Source organism: Cololabis saira, chromosome 23, assembly GCF_033807715.1.
Source record: "Cololabis saira isolate AMF1-May2022 chromosome 23, fColSai1.1, whole genome shotgun sequence".
Taxonomy (NCBI): domain Eukaryota; kingdom Metazoa; phylum Chordata; class Actinopteri; order Beloniformes; family Belonidae; genus Cololabis; species Cololabis saira.
This window is the reverse complement of record NC_084609.1, coordinates 20029655-20045294: the sequence shown is the minus strand read 5'-3', so window position 1 is coordinate 20045294 and position 15640 is coordinate 20029655. Positions and strand designations below refer to the sequence as shown.

Below are 15640 nucleotides of genomic sequence, written 5' to 3'. Positions count from 1 at the left end.
TCTTACATATGTGCAGTCCTGCAGCCAAACACATGGGAAGTTTGAGACGCATTAGTTGGAAGCACATCAAAGTGCTATTTCACATGGTACGTGCTGGTGTTTGGGACATATTAGGTGCCGTCTGAGCATCAGGAAATAAGAGAAAACGACCTGTCAATATCTGTAAGATAAGCAGCTGTAGTTGTGGTGGTTTGGGACCAGAAATGCCAGCTGTTAGTTTTCCATGCACAAAGCACTTTGGATTTTTGAACCATTTAAATGTAACATCCCCTTCCCTTCCCCCCCAGGGAGGAGAGGGAGACCTTCAGGAGAAAGGCGGGCTTGTTTCCTCCCATCCGAGAGCGTTCGCCCGTGCGCCGGGAGGTGGCCCACTCCCCACACAGTCGCTCAGGTTCCAGCGTGAGCAGCCGCGGCTACTCGCCCGACAGAGCCAAGACTCTGCCTTTCCCCTCACAGCAAGGCAAGAGTATGTTCAGAGATCACCTTCTCTCCCCCTGACGTAGCATGAAGCGTGAGCAAGAAATGACGAGCCATTTACGGTTGGAATATCGGAAAAAATATCTTCATGCTAAAGACACAGTTAAAAGGAAAATATAAATATAATTACTAATAATTTGATAATGAGCAATCATTTAGTCAATTACAATCTGCAAACTTTCCAACTTGCGGGTTTCAAATTTCTGATGCGACTCATTTGTTGCCTTGAACTTGCAGTGGAGGCCAACATCCACTGAGTAAAGTTCTTCAAATATAGACAAAAAATAAGATCATTAGAAAAAGGGAATGTGCATCTAAGCCTCCTTCGGCAGAGAAGTTCAGGCCCAGAAGTGTGTCTTCACTGTTTCCCACCTTCTATTTATTTCATTGTCTGTTCATGGCTGATTATCATGGCTGATTATCTGGCTGATTGGCTTTTCAGGCGTGGATGGTCCTGAGGGTCACACGGCTGTTTCTGAGCACCTTTGGGGGGCGCTCTTTCCTCAGAGTGGACATGACACTTTGGGTCTGTACTCTAAACCACATGAACCAGCTCCGACTTGGGTGACGTCCTCACTTGCATCCTTATCATGTTCTCAGATCGTTAGAAAGAGATGTTGCCTTGAGAAGGATGTAAGGAGCAAGGACAGTAAAAGTAAAAACTTTTAAGGTTTAAACAAAATACTCAAGATTGGAACTACTTTTCATTAAAAGCAATTTAAGAATAAAAATCAACCCAAAAGTTGTTTGTTTTTTTAAACATTTTTTTTTCTTTTCACCCAAGTCTGGATTAAAATGCTTTTTTGTTTTGTTACTTATGTAGAAGCTAGTCTTTACTTGATGAGGCTACTCATATGCTATTTCCTCTTCCTGTTGAGGAGGTACATTAGCACGGCCCATGACTCTTACTGATGCACTGAAATGATACAAGTTGTCTTATGCAAACATTGCTCTGCATTGCAATTTAGTTTTTATAGCCTATACTGACACAGAGCACAAACTGGCCAGTGATGGATCTTAAATGAACTTGACTGTGAATTACATGCAAGTGCTAAAGTACCTCCCTCCTTTCTGCATGCTGTTTCGTTTTCTCATATCCTTCACAGTTCCCTTTTTCCATCACACTGAGTTAGTTTCCAGATTCTGTCATCTTTTTTTTCACCTCAAAATTTCCTTGTGACTTGAGTGCCTTGTGTCTGTTGAAACAAGTGTCCACCAGGTTTGTGGGACGGCATAGTGGTGCTGCGTGTCTGTACTGTTCTAACAGATTGAGATGCATGGTTGTGACCTCCTAATAGAGGAATGATAAGACCAAGGCTGTTTTTTGGCTAAATATTAGGGCAGTGGATGTGAGAGTGCTGTCATGGCTCCTAGTTATTGTGACGTCCAGAGTCTTATGGGTTTGGTCTTCCTGCAGGGTATGAAGAGAGTTTTTCTAAGAACAAGATGACGGGTGAGTACAGTCCGGTGTAGGTGCTTTAGCAAGAGGGATGGATGATGCTGATCAAATCTGTTTTGTTCAATTTGACTCTACTTCAAATATGAAAAATAGGAATGACAGGTAACATTTAACCTCTTCCTGGTACATGCCCCTGGTACCCTGCCCCCTGGCAGTTGACACACAGATTATTCAAGCATGATGCAACATAAACATGGAGTGAACCAAACAAACAGAGAAAAGCTGGCATAGATGGGGAGAGTCAGTCGCCCTCTGACTAGAAGGTCATCAGATCAATTCCCCGTCCTGTCATTTGCCAAAAGTCTCAGTCTCAGGGCAGGCGAGACACCCAACTCCACATTCCCCCCATTGCCACGCGCATTAGCTGCCATGAGCCCAGATGAATGGGGGGGTTGTGTCAGGAAGGGCATCGGACGTGAAACCTGTGCCAAGTCAATCAGCTGTGGTGACCCCTGGGAAGGGAAACAGCCAAATGTTTGAAAAAGAAAAAAGAGGAATCTCAAAAAAGTCTCGTTCACAAGGGGTTAAAACTCAGATTTACTTGCCCCAAGTGACTATTCGTTCAACTTTTTTTTTTTCTTTTCTTTAAAAAAAAAAAAAAAGCGTTCACTCAACATAACAAACGATCAAACGTTTTGAAAGATTTTTGCTCACCAGCTCACCAGACTTCACGCTTTGCACGTCCAACCACCCATCCATCCATAAACCTCTACTTATCCAGGTCTGCATCCTGGGGTGTAGCCGCTTAAGCAAACTGGGCCAGAACTCGCTCTCCCCTGAGCTATTCCCAGGCTGAGTGCTTCACACTCGGCTGCAAACTACTCCAAAGAGAGCTGGAGATCATGGCTTGATGAAGCCAACAAGACCACATCATCTGCAAGATGCAGACGTGGAATCCTGAGAGCAACAAAGCAAAGCTCCTTCGCCTCTTGGCTGCACCTAGAAACCCTGTCCTTTTTCTTTTTCTTTAAAAAAGAAGCTCAGAACAGATCTGACAGTCCACTCTCAGTTTCTACCAGCAAAGTGGATCAAACTCATGCTTCATTTATATAGAATGGACTCTTTGAGCTCTAGAACTAATCTAGGAGGGTTTGTTGATCAGACTCTTCTTCTTGAGCCCCCTGCATAGACCTTAGCAGGTAGGGTGAGGAGTGTAGTTCCTATAATTGTAGCACACCCTCACTGAAAAGGGGACCGCCACCTCAGTGTGCCAGAGGCAATTCCCCTGATGTTTACACAATGTTGCAGAGTCGTGTCAACCAAGACAAACCCCCCCCCCAACATGAAGAGCCTTAAGGGACTTAGGGCAGATCTCATCCTCCCCTGGAGCCCGGCCACCATGAAGTTTCTGAACTGCCTCAGCGATCCCAGCTCCACTAATGTGTGAGCCCATCCTAGGGCTGGGCGATATGGACCAAAAGTCATATCTCGATATTTTTTAGCTGAATGGCGATACTCGATATATATCGATATTTTTTCTGTGCCATAATTGGCAAATAATCTGTTAGCTTCATCTTTTTCTGAGGCAAACCCTTAAAAAAACAGTCCGTTTTAATACAAAGCCTTGTGCCAAATGTCACACAGGTACCTTTATTAACAGAGGTCTGCACAATATCAAAATGTATAAAACAAATGAAACAAAAATAAACTGCCTGCATATATAGAATAAAATGCTTCTTGAATAAAATAAAACAAATATCCCTTTCCTGCATAACAATTAAATTAAAATAAACTGTGCAATTAATACAATGTAGACAGTAACAGGCAGACTTTTCCACTGAGGTTGACAGTTATGCAAATAACAAAACATTTGTGCAAATCTCAAATAAAACATTCAAGTCAATTTGTCACAAAATAAGCTTTATCAAAATCATAAAAAAAATAAATAAATACAATTTTAAATCGATATAAACGATATTGTCTCGTATCATATCGTGTTTGAAAATATATCGATATATATTAAAATCTCGATATATCGCCCAGCCCTAGCCCATCCCACTGTCCACAGACCTGGCCTCCTCTAAGGAAGACATGTTGGTAGGATTGAGAAGATTTTGGAAGTATGACGTCCCTCTATGTACCCAAAGTTCCAGTCCTCCACCTCGGCAGTGGCGTGAGGGAAAAGGGCCCGTTTGGACTCTGTGTCCCCCAAATCCCTTTATATTTGGTTAAAGCTCTGCCAGAGGTGGGAGTTAAAGATCCTTTCAACAGGTTTTTCCACCCAATGTTCCCAACAAACCAGGCATATGACGTTTAAGTCAGGCAGTGTGCTCTGAATGCGACTTGGGTAAAGTAGGATAGATCAGGCTAGTAGACAGGCAGTGCAAAATGTAGGCTTGCCATAGTTATCGGCATTTCAGTTTTTTCTTTATCGTGGAAATGGACAGAACTGCTTAAACAGTACTGATGCATCCTGGGTAGGCCTGTTTTTCGAAACCAAGCTCAGATTTGAAAATAAAATGAGCTTACATGCTGAGGATTTGTTTCAGAAGCATTAAAAGTCAGTCGCTATTCCCCGTCTGGGTAACCTGAGCGGAGAGGAACGTTGTCTAATGCGTCCTGCAGGCGGTCGTGCTCTCCGCTCAGCCCGCCACTTTGTCAGAGCTCGTAAAGATGCCACCAGCTCGCGCGCGGAATAAGGAGGAAGGGGGTATAGGATGTCTGATGGATATTCCTCAAGTCCCAGCTCCCACTTGGGAGTGTTTTTGTTTCACTTCTCGGCGCTGAGAGTTCTCCTTTTGTCGTCAGTCGATCTCAAAGCCTCGCACGGCACACGTGTTTGTCGCCTGTGTCAGCAGCAACAGAGAGAGCAGAAGGAAAACGAGCAACTTGAGAGTAGGTGGTGTCCATGATTAATGTGTTGCAGCGACGGTGACTTCACAAACTGGAGTTAGGAAGCAGCATCTGTTTTAGGAGGGATCCATGTCTGAGTTACTGTAACCACGACCATACATACTGTAGTCTTTTTGTCCTGTCAGCTCTGCTTTCCACTCCTTTGCTTCCTGTCTTTCCCATTTATTCTGAATCTCACATCTTCTACCTTTTTTTATTATTAAAGAATTTGTTTACCCATATTTTTGTAACATCAGTGTATCAACTTTCTGTCCTATTTTTGCTCATTTCTTCCTACAACTGCAGACAAAATTCCCGGCCTGTCGAGAGAAGGCTCCCCGAACAGCGCGACGTCGAACAAGGTGAGTTGGAGCAAGAAGATGAAAGAATTAACCAGGGGCGTCAATTGGGTATGGCAAGGTATGGCAGCCGCCACACCTTGGCTTCAAGGGTTAAATGTAAATGTTTGTTTTTTTCAAATACATTTATGTAATTACTCTGTCTCTTTGTATTCTATTACTTAATACATATAAAATAACTACAAATGCAAATCAGAACAACATGATCGATTTCACTATTTATTATACACTGCAAAAACTCATTTTAACAAGAATATTTGTCTTATTTCTAGTTAAAAAAATTCTCATTACATTTAAGACAAGACTCAAAAACAACCATTTTCTCCTGTTTCAAGTAGATTTTCACTTAAAATAAGTAGAAAAATCTGCCAATGGAACAAGATTTTTTTGCTTGTAATGAGAAGATAAATCTTGTCCCACTGGCAGATTTTTCTACTTATTTCAACTGAAAATGTACTTGAAACAGGTGAAAATGGTCAAATAACAAGTTATTTTTCTGGTAATGACTCTTGTTTTAAGTGTAATGAGATTTTTTGACTAAAAATGAGACATTTTAACTAGAAATAAGACAAATATTCCTGGTAAGATTTTGAGTTTTTGCAGTGAGCGAGACTGCATTTGAAAAAGTTCCAATTTTCTTGACCACACAGATCAGCTCCATAGCAGACTTCTGTGATGAGTATTTGCTGGACGTGTTGATTGATACTCTAGTTAAGTTCTGTGACTCGTAACCTTGCCATACCTTAGCTTCCACTGAATTGACGCCACTGGAATTAACCCACCACTGGTTTTTAATTCCTAAAATCTACTTGAGGGGATAAGATGGCTTTGCTTTTTTTTCCCCCCCGTAAATGTGAGGCTTTTGTTTGAAGTTTCATCTAATGGATTGCTCTCCCACATGCACTGCGGTCTGTTTTCTTATTTATTGGTCACTCCGCTCTCTGCTTTTGTCACCGTACAGCAGGGTGCATCTGGAAGTTCTTAAATTCCATCCTTCTTATAAGCGTTTAAAGCACGTTAATGGGTTTTAAAGTGGTGCTCACTCATGGCATTAAAGCCACGAGGCCCGCGCTTTGTTTATCTCTGGTATAAGCAGCCTTCAGTCACAAGAACTCGCTATCGTACCGGCAAAAAGAATCAAGTGTTGAGAAAAGTTGGAAATAAAGAAAAATGTCTGTAGCATTGAATGTGCATATTTCCTGACTGATTTGCAAATAGTACGTAGTTTCTACTGATAGCATCCGTCTCCAGCTAAGCGGAGGAGTGTAAACGGAGTCAAATGTAATTAGGAGCAGTGTCTTGCAGTGGCCACCCAGAAGTGTGGAGCTGGTCAGTAGCCCAAGTCATAACTTTATCACATGATCTCAACCGCAAAAGCCAGCTGAAGTCCCGCAGATCTCACTGGGACGTGTTTACGCCGTTACCTGAGAACAATCGTCTCCTTTTACAGCCCAAGAGCACGTCTGTGCAGGGGTCTCGTCATTTCTGAGGCATTGATACGGACGTGGGCCTCACAGGCACCTTTTTAGAAGCTTGTACGTTTTTTATGGGCTGGAAATGTCACAGTTGATGAATGAATTGTGATTTGCTTGTGTGCTCAGACAACGTAAAAGCGGCTGTGCAAGTACAGCGTTTGTTTTCAGGCTTAAATATATATAGTCCGTTGACATTATTGCTATAAAAGATTTGTTTAATTACACTGAATAGATGGGTTTTTTTGGATCATGAGGTTTGTTTCTTTTAAACAAAAAGTTATTGTGTTACACTGGTGAGTTATTCATATGTGAAAGTTTACAATGAAAGTTATAAACTAGGTGCTAAAATTTACATGTTCAGAAAACTGAATTTGTTTTTTTTGTGGTCAAAATGAGGCAAAACCTCAATCTGGTGAACTCATTTAGTCGTTTTGCAGCTGGCGAACATTTAGCTTCTGTAAGACGGATGCAGCAAGGAGATGAGCCATGACAGTTTAAGGTTTTTTCGTATGTACCTCATCAGATTAAATTGCATAAAGCCACAAATGTCAAGTATAAATATGAGATATGATTTATCAAGTGATTGCTCAAAATCAGAAGTTTTTTTAGCTACTTGGTGCTTGGCATTTTCAGTGTATTTGACATCTGAGCAGTGAGTTATGGGCTGAGAAAAGTGGTGCTTCAGATTCCAAAGGGACGTCACATCGGGCTCCCAGTGATACGCTTCCCCGCGTGGTAAGGAGCGGTATTGCTACACGGAGTGACTTTAAGCTTTAAATTGAAGCATGATGAGTTTTTGATATTTCCTCTGAAGCGGTTGGGAATATCATGAAAAGTGAGTGCGGTTGTCGTGCTCTGGTGCGGTGTGGTCTGCTGTAAAATCTTAGCGGTAGTTTCCGCTGCCAGGCAGAAGCCAGTCCGCTTTTATAGTCGCTGCTCTGAAGTGAAGCTGAGAGCCACTGACACAGGACAGACTAACATTCATTACTTGTAACATTTTTACAAGATGGGAATAAAATCACTTTGATCAAAAAGGCTATAAAAGTACTTTTAATGTTGCTTTAATGGCAGTTTTAGGATCATGTTGCGGTTTGTCTGAAGCACTTCTTAAACCCGGCTGTCCGACCACATCGGAAATGGAGTTTGTAATCTGAATGATCAGCCTTGAAGACAAAGTAAAAGAGTGTCATAACAAGTGATGTTATCTTTTAAAAATGAGAACAACGAACACATTTTTGGACAAACTCTCCAGGGGAGGCATTAATGGCATCTCATCTGAGTTTGTACTTCAAAGTTGCCACAAATAGCTGCGTATAAATGTTTTGAGTCGTGCTCGGACTTCAACAAAGAGTAATTACAAGATGCGGCGTATAAATGTCTCTCCGTCTAATGCATGGGTTTTCTAAGAGCCGATCATTTCCTCGCATGCACACAGACGCACACTTCTGCCTCCTCCGCTGCCGTGTTTGATCTGGCGTGTGTTGTTCCCGGGGCGCAAACCCATAACCCGGGCCGACATGAAAGGGCTGCGCCGTGCCCCAGTAAAGCCCGCTCTAATGGCCCCGGCCACTGCCTGCGCTGGAGATTCAACAAACACACGTAGGCTTTCTGGAGCCATCGCAGGCCGGAGAACGCACACGCAGGGGTGGGGGTCTGGTGGTGAGCCAGGGTGGCCTAATGGGTGGAGTTCTGGTCCTGGAACAAAAGAGGTCACCAGAAGGCCTCATCTCTGCACTCCAGAGCATTCCTGACAGACAGACAGTCAGTTCAAGGTTACTTTCTTTTTTTTTTAAATGGTGGCTGAGATGCGAGTCTGACAAGGGAATCTGATGCATTGCATGTGCTGATTTATTCTGTTCTCCTGTCTGATCCTGTTGGACTTATTTTAGTGATTCACGTCATAGTCTGAAGCTTCATTGTGCTTGGCGAGCAGAAACAACAAAGATGTGTTGAATTAATGATGGTGCAGTCTGACGACTGTTGGGTCGTTTTCAGTCGGGAAATCTGGCCCCTTTTTGAGAGTGGGATCATTAAGATGAAAAAAATCTCTCACCAGCATGTTTGGCAAGTTATGAGTGGTAGAAAGTAAAACAGAAAAGAATAATATCCTTAAATAACAGTAAACTCTTTAGCGGTCGGTCCAGTCTGTCAAGAGGAATGCAAACTTTTTTTAAGAATTCTTTTTATTCTTTCTCTCAAGTGAAGTCGGATGAAAACTTTTTCGAAGTAGCTCCCTTTTTTTTTTTTTTTTCATTTTTACTAGTGCATTGAGAATAAGTTAGTCATACTTTTGGACTCATGACATTTTAATTTAGGCCAGTTTGTATAAAATATATCTGCCAAGCTCTGAATTGAGAGCAGAACATTTCCAGGCTGTGCTCAGCCAGTTGCAATGACAGACTTAGACAGGGATGGAGATTTTTTCCTTTCTTTTTCTTCTTTTTTTTTTTTTGAGACCAAGGCAAAGCAGGAAGGAGACTGACAAATGTAATCTTTTTTTAACACACTATTTTATACCTCGGACTTCTCCCAAGCATCCCTCCAGGCAGGGAATATGAGGGAATAATTGGATGATTCTTTGGAAGTTGGGCTTTTTATTTTAGCCTGCATTGGGCTTTGTGCTTCGCCATCAACTGTGATATTTTTACTCGGTCATCTTGGGATGGAATAAGACTTGGGCCCCGGCCTGTTTCCTGTTAATGTATGAGTGGACTTGAGTCATGCTTGGGCTCTTCTGCTCATTGGCCTTCAAAGTGGAATGGTATCAGGAAATGAGTAAAAAATGTTGAGTAGTGATCCAAGTTGGCCTCGCTTCTCCCCTTTTGCGTTCTTCTGGATTTCATGGTTATACTTATGGATGTTTCCGCTCTTGCTTTGAGAAAGTCCATGTCCGTCTGGTGGCGCTCCATTTCCTCTGAAGATGCCGTCTGAATCCACAGCTGAGATTCCAGCTCTTTAATTTAGCCTGTAAGCGATTATCCCCCAGATCTGATGAGGAACGTACCTGTATGTTGAGGTGAACTTGTCGATTAATGAAGGGTGATGCTGGCTAGAAAATGTTTCGCTTCAGCCCAAGAAATATACGTCATTTCAATTCCCAAGTCTTTGAATTGTTGTGGATTGAAGTTCCTGTTGCTCATTTTCCACAAAGAAAACTCTGGCCTGTCATCTTCAACTTGTCATCTTTCATTTGTTAATGTGAGTAAACGGGTCATACTGTTTTACATCCCATCATCCTCGGTATCATGCAATTATTGGTGCTTTTTTATTTTCTTTTTTCTTTGTTTTTGCCCAACAGTTTCCAATGAATAAACTTTATTTCTCACCGACACAGTGCATTTAAAATGTCCTTTCTTCTCATTTCCTTTTGGATATTCCTCATAGCTGTGATGCATCTCACCCTCTCCCTGCAGGAGGAGAGCCAACCCCCTGAGGCAGAAAAAGAGGAGCCTTTGGCCCTTTCTATAAAAGAAGAGGTCCTAAGGTCTTCAGACGTCTTTCAGGAGAGGAGAGCCCAGGCCATCGTGGCCAAAGCTCAGGAGATAGAGAAGGTACTTCTGCAACACTTGGCATTGTGTGTTTCTCTTTAACCCTTTATGACCCCCTTAAGTTGAAAATGAGTCAGGGGGTCAGCAACTAGTTTAGTAAGTGATATGTTGAATAAATGCTTACATTTTTGTTATACTTTTACTATACTTATACTGTTTTTGATATCTAGAAATCTTTTTACTCCGTATGTTAAACATTCAGTGTACAATTCAGCATTTACAATCCTCTCATTTATATATGGTAATCCCCGAGTCTCCTCTACGAATGCCAACTTCTAGCTAGTATGTTCTTGGCCCATTTCCATACATATGGTGGCCGCTGTTACTGTACTGAACAATCCTTTCTGAGGCAATTATGATACCAGGAACAATCAGGAAACTTGAGGAAATCTCTCAACATTTTTCTGGCGTCTCTTGTTCATTCATGATCTCTGAACTGCTTCTTGCATCCAGATGCAGCTTCGTGTCACTCATGAATTAAACATCACAACTCTCCTTCAGTTATTCACGCATCGTTGAGGAGGCTCATGCACCAAATGACCAGGTCTCAGGCTTTTGGTAACATTAGAATTATGCACATGGTAGAGCAAAGCTGGGATGTGATGCAGCATCGAGGGTACGATAAATCGAGAGCTTGACTGCTTAATAGAGCTCAAACCGCCCCAGGCTGGACGTTCCAGCCCGCTTCCGTTATCTACTGATGGCTATTCCCGCACCAGTGAGCGCTACTGTTGGGTTAGTGGCACCATTAAACCTGAGTTAGCTCTCCCCTCAAGCACACCATTCACTTTCACATCGAACTGCACCACTGAACCTGCAGGCCGTTGTAACGCTGTTGCTGACGCTCTCAGCATCAGACTTGTTTTGTAGCCCATCTCTCTCCCCCCCCCCCCCCCCGTTTCCTCTCCTTCAGTAGATGAAGAAACATTTTAATACTTCAAAATCCCATTGAATCTAAAACCAGGTTTAACTTTGCATAGTTAAATGCAATAGTTAATAGTTTGGTAAGTCAGGGACATGCTTCCATCCAACCATCCATCCATTATCTATACTCGCAATATCCTTTCCAGGGTCACAGGGGTCTGCTGGAGCCGATACCAGCTCATTACAGGCGAGAGGCAGAGGTTAGGGACAGGTTGTCAGTCCATCACAGGGCCACATATACAGACAAACAACCAGATACACTCACATTCACACCTACGGGCAATTTAGAATCACCAATTAACCTAGTACGCATGTTTTTGGACTTTGGGAGGAAACCAGAGTACCCGGAGGAAACCCACATGCAGTGAAACTCAAATCCTATTGTCACTTCCTTCATATGTGAATGAAAGAATTTGAATATTCAGCTGAACCTGCAGTATGTTATGAAACTCTTAACGTTGACTTGTTTTGGTATCCCTCCAAACTTGGTGAATACCAGCCCACTTTCTGCTGAGCTCAAGAATATCAGACCTGGAACGCTGCATCACAGGTGCTGCTCCCTCACGTGATGTTCTGCGGTTCCCGCGTTGAGTACGTGCATGTAGCCCTGCGATGGACCGGCGACCCGTCCAGGGTGTAGTCTTTGTATTTTGGCCGAGACCTCCAGCAGATCCGCGTGACCCTGCATAGGAATAAGCTGGAACAGGAAATGGATGGATGGTTCCAAATCCCTGGAGCCATACGTGTAAGTCAGTGAAACTTCAGGAGGATTTTTAAACCATGGATTTTAAGGTGAAAGTGGTGAGTGGGTTTTTCTTTTTTTTTGGATCAGCATTTCTGCCAGCAGTTCCTGCTCTCCTGCCTCTGGTTTTCAACGATATCTAAATCATGTGTGTGAAGGTTGTGATCTGGCAGCTTTCGCCGTCTTTCATGAGAGGCTGAATTGTTTGCAGTCCTGAGTTCAGGGGGAAAAAAGTAATCTAATCAACATTTTTCCTGACTTCTAAATAAAAAAGGAGTGAAAAAGAGCCAGCACGTCTTTCTAAAAGCTGCAGGCGCTTCAGGTCTATTTCTAGTTCGTAAACATTTGAACCTTTTTTTTTTTTTTTTTAGAGCTGAGAACACTAAAAGCTGAGAGACCCGCTTTCGCTTGTTTACCGTCCCAAGTGGCCGACACACCATCCAGCCGCTGTAAAATGTATAAGCACTTTGTCTGCTGGGCGGCATTAGTTTCCCCTCGTACCCACAACACACTTGGGTGAACCCTCCATTTTCAGTCTCCGATAACAAAGTCACTTTCACGTGTTCTGCGACATGCCAGAAGTCTTCCTCCTGCAGGAGCAACTTGTTTGGAGTCACTTTGACAAGCGCCGGCCAGATGTTTGGCTTCGTGCACTCAATCTGGTCTAGCCATCTCTTCCATACATACGGACACAAACACAGGGTCCAGAAGCCCGCTGACCGTCTCTTCGGTTGTCACTTAGTGCCGGCTGAGCTCTCCATCACGAGGCGGGAGTTAACTGAGCTGCGTTGTACCCGCTTGTGTAGCTGTGTTTAGTCACTCTGCTGAAATTCAACCTGAACGCAGTTGAGGTTGACTTTCAGTGAGTGGCGAGGCATGAAAAGCTGTGAAGGGTTTGCTTTACTCCTTATCGTCCAGGCTTTGACACAAAGGGTGTTTTTATATAATTTATTGAGGACTATTAATATACTTGGCTACAGGACAGGCCTGTGAAATGGTTGTTGTTTTTTCTGCAGTCACGACGATGGCGGGGCTGGGCTCGGGCCACACGTCTTTCATCCTCGTCCTGTTTTTCTCATTTCTAAAGCCAATCGTTCTCACACACTCTTATAATCTTCTACCATGAAAAACGTTCAGACCGATTCCTCACGGCCACAGGGAGCCTAAACACTGAAGAACCCTGGCACGGACGCTCTCCTGAACAACTCCACCTCAGAGTCGAGGAGCCGTCCTTTCCTTCCTGACTGGACAACGGGAGGGATTTCAGGAAGCGCTTTTGAATACAGGAAGCATATTTTCAGCACATTGTTGTGCAAAGAAAAGCATTCCTGTATTCATAGAAGCTGTGGGTGTTGCACAGGTACTTCCTGGGACAATTTGATCAATCTACTGTTATCAGCTGTTGAATGAGACTATAATATAAGACACTGATACTTACTTTTGTGTCTCAAGTGAGTACTGTGGAGACAGTTGTGCAGCTGTTCATGCATGCAACTAGGGACGATATTCATCTGCAAAAACTTGTCAGATTAAATCTGCTTGGTAGGACCCAACTCATCTTAGAAGTCAGTCATATGTTGTGATCAGCTGTGTTCAGAACCGTCACTCTCACAGCAGCAGGCTGTATTTATTTTATTTATTTCCTGCAGAGATGGCATCTGTTGTTGCAAGTACATTAACTCGGTCTGTTGGGATTTCTCCTCTCCTCCTCCAAGCATGCATTCTGTTCTGGGAGCGTTGTGACGGTCTATAATAAGCCGGAGAATCGGAGCCCCGCAGCACCGAAGCCACCGTCGGTATCCGATGAATGATGGAAAGTTGTCCGGTTTAATTTTACACACACAGCTGCACAGGCACACGTATGAACAACTCAACACACAACTCTAATCAAATGTGATCAGCTTGTGGTGTGAGGACTTCATGGAGACTTGGTGGATTAGATCACTTCCACACACCCGGTGGGGGAAAAGCAGTACTTCCTAGTGGTAATAGGAAACAAATCTGCTGCTGCTGCTTCTGGCAAAATCAGCATTTTGCTAAATCAGCTCCATCTGTGTGAAGGAGCCGGGCATCTTCTGTTGTTTAACAACATGGTTGCTTTTGAGGATCCAGGATCTCTACCTCCTCTTCCTTCTGATGCCTGCTGGAAAGTCCTGAATCACTGGTTACGCCCTGTCTGCTCTTGGCGGTGTAAAGAGCTCTTGATTCATGTTAATGACTCGATGTTTGTTTCGACACACGGCGGAGTGTTTTAACACAAGAGTGATCAGCTCAGGTACAGTGTTGGGGATGATTCACACCCACACGACAGGTGGTGGTGCAGGAAGGAAACGGCTCCTCAACCCCAAATTAAGAGCTTTTCTCTAAGATCTGTTGCCTCTTTGTCCTGGAATCCACTTTCAAGTAAAAGTATTGCGATATGTATTCTGACTGAGGTTCTTTTTTCAATCTTTGCTCCCCTGTCCACCACCAGGTGTACCGTCAGGACTGCGAAACATTTGGAATGGTGGTGAAGATGCTCGTGGCGAAGGATCCCAACCTGGAGAAGCAGCTGCAGGTGCCGCTCAGGGAGAACCTGGGGGAGATCCGCGAGCGCTGCCTGGAAGACCTCAAACACTTCATCAGCGAGCTGGACGAGGTGGTCCGGCAGCCAGAACACTCCGCCTCTGAGCCGGCGGCCGCCTCCACGTCCACGACGTCTCATAAACTCTCAAAGACGGCGGTCAACCACAGCTCTTCTTACTGACACGCCGGCCTCATCTGGGAGACTTGCTGGGATTAGTGGTTTGGATTTGGGATTGCTGGACTCGACGTTCTCTGCAACACAGCAACCTGGAGACTCACTCGCCACAAGGGTGAACAGTGTTATTTTTTTTGAAGAGACCATTTTTACCGTCAAGTTGATATTGATATTTTTTTGTTGAATATTGTCAAAACAGACATTTTCTTTATTTAAAATGGTTCATACGGTGTTCATTATTTAATCTTTTGTGGTTTAGAAATTTGTATTTTGTCAATTCTAAAGCATGATAACACTTTGTAGTTTTTGGGGGTTTTTTTAAGCTATGTCATATTCATTTTGTAGCACTCGGATATTTGGGTTGGTGCTGCTGAACTTATCGCCATTAAAGAAAAATAATGTACAAATTATCTGTACAGTCTGGAAAAAACGAGTTGAAATACATCTCCTTGCATTGTGATTTTGCTTCTCCTGGAACTACACAGACCTGGTTCATGGATACGATGCTTCACACTGAAGGCTGCAGGAAACATTTGTCTTGCGGCATTGTCTTAACTCGTGTTTCATGAATTATGCAAATAAAAATATCACTTAAGCATTACAGCTCTAACCTTACAGGATCTCCATCATTTTCTAACGTTTCGGTGGGTTTTTAGTAGCAAACCCATGACTAGTAAGTCTAGTAATGCTGAAAACCTCACTATGTGTTACTTGTCATGGTAGAATTGCATTAACCCTTCAATGCCTGACATGTGAAATAACCCCCCCCACCCACAATTTTATTAATTATTTTCCTTTTTTTTTGATTATCGGAGGTCTCAGAAATTCTTGTATCAAATATGATTCATTTGGCGTTAGAGGGTTATTTTTTTATTTGAAATGTATATTAAACTGAAAAACACTTCCAATTTTGTAATTTTTTCCTATCGTTATGAATGAATCAGGTAAGTGTATGTACTTTTATTTTGTTGCTTATATTTTTGGCAATTTTTTGGTGTCACACTTTTTTTTTTCTTCCTTTTTTGATTATGGGAGGTCTCATAAATTCATGTATCAAATATGATACATCTGGCATACAGGTTTA

General features: G+C 42.9%; 1 protein-coding gene across 7 annotated transcripts in view; it reads left to right on the top strand.

Moving 5' to 3' along the window:
• The window catches only part of pphln1 (periphilin 1), a 24062-nt gene extending 8620 nt beyond the window's left edge, over window positions 1–15442 (top strand). For 2 of the 7 annotated variants that reach the window (XM_061714763.1, XM_061714761.1), the window contains 5 exons: window positions 288–466; window positions 920–1003; window positions 5075–5130; window positions 10016–10153; window positions 14290–15442. In XM_061714763.1, the coding sequence (XP_061570747.1) occupies window positions 288–466; window positions 920–1003; window positions 5075–5130; window positions 10016–10153; window positions 14290–14562 (730 nt within the window). In that variant the 3' untranslated portion in view covers window positions 14563–15442. Of the gene's footprint in view, window positions 1–287; window positions 467–919; window positions 1004–1894; window positions 1931–5074; window positions 5131–10015; window positions 10154–14289 lie in introns of all 7 variants that reach the window. The other 5 variants (XM_061714765.1, XM_061714762.1, XM_061714764.1 and 2 more) reach the window with 5 other exon arrangements.
• Window positions 15443–15640: the final 198 nt, after the last annotated feature.